This window comes from Nematolebias whitei, chromosome 8 (assembly GCF_014905685.2).
Source record: "Nematolebias whitei isolate Nwh7 chromosome 8, NemWhi1, whole genome shotgun sequence".
NCBI classification, from domain to species: domain Eukaryota; kingdom Metazoa; phylum Chordata; class Actinopteri; order Cyprinodontiformes; family Rivulidae; genus Nematolebias; species Nematolebias whitei.
In genome coordinates this window covers 30,792,154-30,800,437 of record NC_056505.1, presented here as the reverse complement: position 1 = coordinate 30,800,437, position 8,284 = coordinate 30,792,154, and the positions used below count along the sequence as shown (strand labels likewise).

Here is an 8,284-nt window from a genome sequence, read left to right as displayed (position 1 = left end):
TATATATATATATATATATATATATCGGCAATATTGGCATATTGGCCAAAAATCCAATATCGTGCATCCCTACTATACATACTTCCCTTGGGTCATATATTCTGGAAATATAGTATTTCACTTTTGTGCAAATGATATTCAAATTGATATGCCCTTGAGCCCTGATGACCAAACATGTTCTGTTTATTATAAATTGTCTCAAACAGGTGAAACATTGTAAAAACTAGCAACTATCTTCAGTTAAATGACAGGAAGTCTCATCAACAAGAAATGGTTTATGGAAGTGTTAAGGAGAACCAAATATCACCAAGCATGTCATTTAGAACATGAAGCCCGTTATTACAGCAGCATGGATTATTGCAGTCTCTCACTAACTTCCTGTTAAACACAAAGTTTAATTTAAATTCTTGTTTGTTTTCAAAGGTTAGTATGATCCGATACATGAATCCATCTCTGAACTTCTCTGCACCTATTTAAACACATGAATGCTCAGATCTTCTGAACATGTCTTTTTGGAAGTTCCCCAGTCGTAGTCAGTAGAGAAGCTCGTGTCTCCACTTCAAAACTTCAGAACAGTCTTCCACTGTCAGTCATGTACGCTCCCTCTGTTGAGTCTTTTAAAAAGCAGCCTAAGACACATTTATTTTCTCTGGCTTTTAACTGCAATTATTCCTTTGAGCTATTTGAGTAACTTTTAAATTGCATCATTAGGATTTTTTAAAACTTGGTTTTATGTTTAATGTTTTTATGCATCTATGTGTTTTAAACTGATTATGATGTTTATATTTTTATAACTCTGATTTTAAGATTTAATGTACCATCACGGGTCAACTCTGGTTGTTTCAAATATTTTATGAATAAAGTTTATTTGGTTTGATAATCTGACCATTTCTTTCAAATTATTTATGCATAACCTTTATAGTTTACAAGTCTAAGTCTGTTTCATCAACTGGTGTTTGATATTCAAGACTCACCTTGTTTGACAGTAGCAGAAGGCAGGAGCTGGCCTTGTTTTATATTTTCTTGGGCGGTGTGCAGAGCTGATGACAGAAACTCCTCAGCTTTCATGTATAACACCAATTGCTCTGCATAACTGCAGAAACACAGAAGAAATAGAAATAGAAAGAAGACTTGAGACCTAAAATGGGAAGATCAAAAAAGCTGCTACACATGTTGAAAAAAACCACCCTCTCACCTCCACTCTCTAGTCAGGAGGCTGATCTGATCCGTCACAGAGCTCTGCTCCAAAAAGGAAACGTCAGGACTGCTGATGGTGCCCATCCCAGGTTCCTTTGTGGAAGCCAACTCTAAAACACAGCTGACAAACGCCAGAGTGAAACGCAAGTCGCTCAGCGCGTCCATATGTGCCTGCTGTGAAAGGAGTACATCAAATTAAATGAATATTGAAACTGGTTGTGCTGCATGTTCCTTTGCAGAAACTGTTTTATCTTATTCGTCTCTACCTCCATCAGTGTATCTTCAGGCAGAGCTGGAGGGTGAAATACAAAGCTGTAGTGTGAAATAGCATCCATGACTTCCGTCTCACTGTTTCTCCGGCTTCCTCGCTGGACAGGGTGACTGTTCAGCAGCCAGGCTGAGGTAATGTAGCTGGGGGAGCCTGCATTTTACAAAAAAGATTAATCTAGCTCATCATTGATTAAGTGACAGAGTGAATGTATGATAAAAGATGACTGAGAGGACTTTCACAGTACAAAAAACCCCATTAAACCTATGAACCTGCTTCATTTACTAAACTCCTACAATGCAAGCTAAAAAAAAAAAAACAAGTAAGGAACATATCAGCGTATGTAAAATCATCTACCTGACAACATCTTGGGCACTATGTCATCAGGAGGAGTGTTTCCATTGAGTGGAGAACCCATGGCAAAGACTGCTGAAGGCGGGCTGTCTGAGAACTGAAACACCTTTTGGTGCCCAGTAGGTGGGGCTGCAGAGACAAATGGAAGAAAACCAGTCCAATAAAGGCCACCGTTCAGTACATGTACCACATTTCTCAACGTTAAACATTGCAAAAATTATTAAAGAAAATAGAAAGAGTCAAGTATATTTTTGCACTGTACCTGTAGTGTCCATGCTTCTGTCACAGCTGAAGCTCTCGTCACTTTCTTCCTCTAACACGTTGGCTCCAAAGGCAGCTTTCAGCAGCATGTCAGACAGCTTGCCAGCACTCAGTGACCTGAACATTTAAAGCAGCCGAAGACACGTTGTGGTAACAAAGCCTCATAATTTGGGAGAATGTTGTTTGCTCATCAGACAACACTTCTTTTTTATCATAATACATTCATACCTTTTAAAGGGGCCTTTCTTATTGGCAGACTTGGCGCTGATGGTCTGGGAGGCAGAGCATTGTTCAAGGGACTGCAGGTTTTGGACTGATGTGGTTCGGTTTGGCTTTCTAGTTGGAACGTGCTGCTAAATATGGAACAAGTTGTACATTTTTAAACCTTTTCTACTCTACAGCTGTGTGTTGAGGCTCTGTCGTGCCTCCTGCACAAAAGTGTTTAAGAAACTGACCTTGTGGCTGGAGGAGACCAGAGCATCAGGAGAGCCGGGGAGCAGTCCAGTTCTTGTACTACGGGGGAGAGTCTGTTCTGATCTCTTTGGAGTCAGTCCAGCTAAAGTAGAGAGTATTACAGAAATTAAATTACTATCTGTACATATTTTGATTAGATCATTGGTTTTAGTATTAATGTTCCTGTGTGGTAGGTGTAAATTGATGCGTCAGCGTGCACAAGGGAAATCAGATAATATTTCATCCCAAACAATTCAGTGAATACACCTCACATCTGATAACTGTGCTGTTTGACATATAGTGACACAATTGTTACCACACAAACTCGTTAACAAGGTTTTGTTTGGCTGCATGAGTTTAAGACATGCTGTAAAAACAACTTTCCTAAACAAAAAACTTTAAAATCATAAATATTAACTAAACTTATGAAGTTCTTGTCATGTTCTGAAAAAATGAGCACACCTTTGAACCCTTCAAGTCACACTAATAATCAAATGTGTGATCACCAGTTCACCGATAATTGCTAAAACATTTTGTACAAGTACCGTATTTTTTGCTGTATAAGTCGCACCTTTTTGCATAAATTTGAAAGTCCTGTGACTCATACACTAAAGCAACTGATATATGTTTTTTTCCCTATATTAATAACCCTGACAATTTCATTCATTCTGGCATGGAAAATATTGAACACTACCATTTTCTGCCACTAGAGCACCCTAGAGTTATATGGCAAGCCAAGAGTCTCATTAATACAGGGGTGCCAAACCCACTTACAAAAGGGGGCCAAAATTAAAACCTTTTTCAAACTAAGGGCCAGTTTCAGAATCTACATGAACTCAAATCAGATACCAACATCTTTTCTTGGTTGCAGGTTCCTCAACAAGAGTTTGATTGGTCTCATTTGATGCTCTGTTGCACTTTTGACATCATAATCAAAGATTACTGGAAAAAAATGAAGTGATTAAAATATTTTACATTTAAAATAACATCTTGGGGGCTAGATAAGATGTCAACGAGGGCCACATTTGGCAGCCGGGCCATGAGTTTGACACATATGCATTAACAGGTAAAAGTGGCTATTAATGAGACACTTGGCTTGCCATAAGGAGCCACCTTCATCTCGCTCCAGAACTCCTGGAGCAAACATCAAATCAGCTGCATTTCACTGCACCGTCCAGGCGAAATGTAGCTGATTTGACTATTAAAGTGCATTTATTAAGGAAAAGTTCAACTGAGACACACCTTTACTATAATGTCGAGCAAACAAATAATTGCTTTTAAGTGCTTATCTTGTTACGTTTTGAAGAAATGCACAGCGAGTCCTCCCTCTGCGTGCTCCAGCAGCCGCAAATCAATTTTTGAAACGCAGCTGATTTGACCATTAAAGTGCATTTATTAAGGAAAAATCAAACTGAGACACACCTTTACTATAATGTCGAGCAAACAAATAATTGTTTTTAAGTGCTAATCTTAAAATTCTTGTTAAAGTCCTCCCGTGCACGTTCCCGCGGCCGCCATTTGGCAGCCAATCGATTTTTGGCACAACGCAGACCAACGTTTCCGAGTGATCAGCGGTGACGTGTAATAGATGCGACTTATACGGTGAAGCAACATATTTATGTTTCTTTTTTCCTCTTTATTAGACATATTTGGACTGATGCAACTTATACGGCGGTGCGACGTGTACGGGGGCAAGTACGGTACTGCTTTGTGTGTGGTCTTGTCTGAATGAATCAGTAAACAGTCTTTTTTTAAGTCAGGCAATACGGTTCAATGGCACAAAGCTGTTACTCTTAGGTTTGCCTTCAAGGTGATAATTGTGCGGTAGAAAAATAAAATAAAAGATAAAATAAAAAGCAAGTCAGCTACCTTGTGGGGAGGAGTGTTGCGGTTGGCCTCCTTCTTTTTCCAGCATTGGGAAGTCAGACTCAACACCTGGACCTGGAGCTGAACACCCTCCACGCTGCACCGGGGTTGCACTGCTGCTGCCAGCACAGCATATGACCCTGAGTAACACATGATATAGTTAAACAAAGAAAAAAAAGGCTAAATATAAAAAAAAAAAAAGACAATATTCTGAGGTAGCTTGTGCATGCCTTATGGAGTCACGTGAAACGGCAGGCTGCAGGTTCTGCTTCATACGCTGGTAGTTTTGGATCTGAGTTGGGACTGGAATGGGCATGGATGGGCTGCACTTACGGCCGTTTATTACAGTAGGATGACTGCGGGGTGACAAATTGAAGCAAACACAATTACTAGGAAAAAAAAAGAACAGTCAGAATGGATGTTGAAACTTTTTACAACTAATAAAAATGCCAGGATGAACAAAACATCTTTTACAACCAAAATAAAAATGCTTCAGCTATATTTTTACTAAACTAAATTAATATTTAACTGCATGGCTTATATTTACCCAACAAGCTTAGAGGGAGAGATCGGTAGTGAAGGGGGTGGTGTCCTTCCTGCAGGTCCAGAACCTCTCCTGGTCAGCTGGGCGTTCCTAAACAAACATATTTATTGTTTCCTACTCAAAAAGTGCGTTTTATTTTCTCACATTATGACACATGAGGACAAAAAGCAACGACTCACCCACTGTTTATCAGGTAATGTTCAGTGGGGGATTCGTCTTCCGCCTCACATGGGTACTCACCTGTAAGGCAAAGAGACAAAATAATCAGGCTTTTTGTACAGATGTAAAGAAAACCTGTGCAATTAAATGAGCTAGATAATTCAGAAATCCTACTGGAAAACTGGGCAGACACCATGACATAATCTTCAACGTATGTTGGTGAGTTTCGATTATCTGGACTGATTTTTTCTTTTCCCAGGGTGCCGTTAGTGGCCTGTGCGAGTGAGTACAGCTCTTCAGGCTGAAGCCGGTTCATCTCTCCATCGGAATGCTGACAGATAAAAATCAAATGAATCAATGAGTAACAACACAATAAATTAAAAGCGTATTAAAGCCAATTTTACATCTGATGTCTTTTACTGAGTGGCGTTTGGTCACCGTACTTGAGGCGAGGCCAGCTGAGATGTGGATGAACTGCTGGAGGAGCTCCCTGAGCCTGAGCTGGGGTAGGAGGGCACTGAAGAAGGTGAGCCTGTCAGAACGCAAACATCTACTTGTGTTAGGAGCTGAGTTATTTACCCACAATGCATTGATCTTTGCTGACTCTTACAAGACACCTTACGCACATTTCTTTGTAGACAAGCTTGTCTCCAAGAATGGATGGTTGAAGAACTCATCTACAAATGTAAAGACAAGTAATTTCAATTTAAAATCAACAAGAATATAGGACAGGGGTGGGCAACTTTTTTTTTCCAGAGGGCCAAATCAAGATATTGAAAGCTATCAAAGGGCCTCACAGAGAATTAGAAAATACATTTTCTTGAAAACAGATATTCTATGAGACTTTTTCCCCGAGGCCTTTTCTTGTTGTAGCATAGTTACCGGTAGTATGCTTGATAAAAATGTGTCTCCCCAATAATCTTTATGATGCAAGACTTAGTCTTTGGAAACTTTATCTTATGAAAATATCTTTGTTAGCTTAAATATACAAAATAAAAATTTAAATGAAAACATAAAAAAATAAGTCAACTAAAAAGATGGTTTTAGCATTTTTTAACCCAAAGGTTTTTGATGCATTTGTCCAAGATGCCCAATTTAGGTTTTCTTCAATTTCATTGATAAAATGCAGATTTTCATGAACTTATTTAAAAGTTGTTTTCAATTAACGATGACGGGGAGCCGGATAGAGATTGTTCAAGGGCCACTTTTGGTCCCCGGGCTGTACGGTGCCCACATCTGGTATAGATAAGGCACATTATGCGCCCTTCTACAAACTATTATACAGCAATACATCAATCTATAGCAATGTCCCAGGTGAACAAAGATCTTATATAACATCTAACCTTGATTTGTGACCATGACCTTGACTCTGGGGGAACAAAAATTGTTTGTGACATTCTGTCTAGTGATGTTTATGTATATTAAGTTTTATTAAATTATTTCGAGGGGATTCAAAGTTATAGTCCGAACAAGCAAAGATATAATTTTGACTTTGACTGATTTGTGATCTTAACCTTAAAGCTGGGATGATAAAAAGTGTACATGGCACTCCATCCAGTGATGATACACGTGTATAAAGTTTTGTTAAATAATCTAGAGTAGATCAGAAGTTATGGGTGGGACAAGCAAAGACCTTGTATAACATTTAACCTTGATTTGTGACCTTAGTGTATGCAACACTTTGTCTAGTGATGATGCAAGTGTATCGAGCGTCCTTAAATTATCTTGAGCGGATCAGAAATTATGGGCAGGACAAGCAGCTGTAATACGTCCTGCCTTTGACGGGAGTATAAAAATAATTATAAATAATAAAAGGAAGAGAAGCTTACCAAAGCTCATGCGCTCTTTGTGGTTCCTCTGCAGCAGCCCTAGCAAAAGGTGTCTCAAGTTAGCAGAAGTCTCTTTCGGGATGCTAGAAAATAACAAAGATCAATTAATTAATTAAAGTAAATTGTGATTTAAAAAAAAAAACAATAATCCAAACACAAATCATAAAGACTCAAACACTCAGTGGTGTATATGTAGCATTAATTGTCATGTGTTCCAGAGAATACTAATATTTACAAATTACAACTTAAATGCACCATCATTTGTTTCCCTGCAGTTGATACCTTGGTCTTTAATATATTAGGCCTCTTACATTTAACAAACACTTTGTGAGCTGTAAAATATGTGAATTTTTTTTATCTAACGTATGTTTTCAGCACCAAAGCTGTGGACAACACGTCACTCAGTCAGTGCGCCAGTCAGACGGAGTGTGTTTTCGTCTGTGTTGACCTATGAGGGTCGAGTGGAAAAAAGAAAGCTGCCCAGATCACCAGCTGGCAGCTTCGAGAAGGTTATAAATAGAGTGAGAATAAACCAAACTATGCCTCCTCACAGAACCACAGCCTATCTTATCATCCAGCTGTAGCACAACATGAGATAAGCATGGCTGTGAGCCATAAAAGGCTGGTAAAGTACAGTGAGAACAAAGCAATCAAACAGAACCCAAACCCCCTTATTGCTCTCCAAAAGTTCATAAAGTTCTCCAAAGATTACCGACTGTTTTCGTATCTGCATTTTCTGATAATATTTCACCGTATATAAATGTTCTGCTCTGACAGGACAATAGATCCAGCATTATAAGATTGAGAAACTTCAAATACCAATTGTGTGAGAGACTGAGACAGTTTTAGATTTGATGGATCCCATCAGGTGTCTGTATCAGTTTCCTGCACATCAAGACTAATTTTAACGCTGGTGTGAGACTCCTTCGCTGGTGTCTAATTTTATCATGTGTCTGCAGACTTTCGTGGGTTCGAACTCCAGCGCCATAGGCACCAACGTCACTCAGTGATTAGTAAACGGAGAGCAGACATGACCGATTTCCAAGTACTGCCTGTTTACGCCCTTTCCTATCGTGATTGCCGTATATTGTTTATTGTACAGTGCATGTGCTTAGTGAGAAGGTTACGCAAAGATGTACTAACCTGGGTAACAGGGTTGCACTGCTTTCATAGAAAAGACGAAGCTCCTGTGGCGAGCTGGCCTGCACACATTAACACATAATAACACAATAAAACATGAACTAAAGTCTCTTCTTTGACCTTTTGTGTTTACAGACGCTCATTAATGTGTCACTTTGGAATATTTCCTAAATATTGATTATTTTGCATCAAAATACTATATATATATATATA

General features: G+C 38.9%; 1 protein-coding gene across 1 annotated transcript in view; it reads right to left on the bottom strand.

The window, feature by feature from the left end:
- LOC119413644 (serine/threonine-protein kinase ULK1-like) overlaps window positions 1–8,284 on the bottom strand; it is a 21,001-nt gene that overhangs the window by 12,295 nt on the left and 422 nt on the right. Inside the window, exons 2-17 of the mRNA XM_037680700.1 lie at window positions 8,075–8,133; window positions 6,932–7,014; window positions 5,729–5,779; window positions 5,546–5,634; window positions 5,277–5,433; window positions 5,123–5,183; window positions 4,947–5,033; window positions 4,630–4,755; window positions 4,403–4,539; window positions 2,536–2,636; window positions 2,309–2,433; window positions 2,082–2,197; window positions 1,823–1,948; window positions 1,464–1,618; window positions 1,196–1,371; window positions 975–1,093 (exon numbers count right to left, since the gene is read on the bottom strand). Of these exons, the coding sequence (XP_037536628.1) occupies window positions 975–1,093; window positions 1,196–1,371; window positions 1,464–1,618; window positions 1,823–1,948; window positions 2,082–2,197; window positions 2,309–2,433; window positions 2,536–2,636; window positions 4,403–4,539; window positions 4,630–4,755; window positions 4,947–5,033; window positions 5,123–5,183; window positions 5,277–5,433; window positions 5,546–5,634; window positions 5,729–5,779; window positions 6,932–7,014; window positions 8,075–8,133 (1,768 nt within the window). The remainder of the gene's footprint in view (window positions 1–974; window positions 1,094–1,195; window positions 1,372–1,463; window positions 1,619–1,822; window positions 1,949–2,081; window positions 2,198–2,308; window positions 2,434–2,535; window positions 2,637–4,402; window positions 4,540–4,629; window positions 4,756–4,946; window positions 5,034–5,122; window positions 5,184–5,276; window positions 5,434–5,545; window positions 5,635–5,728; window positions 5,780–6,931; window positions 7,015–8,074; window positions 8,134–8,284) is intronic.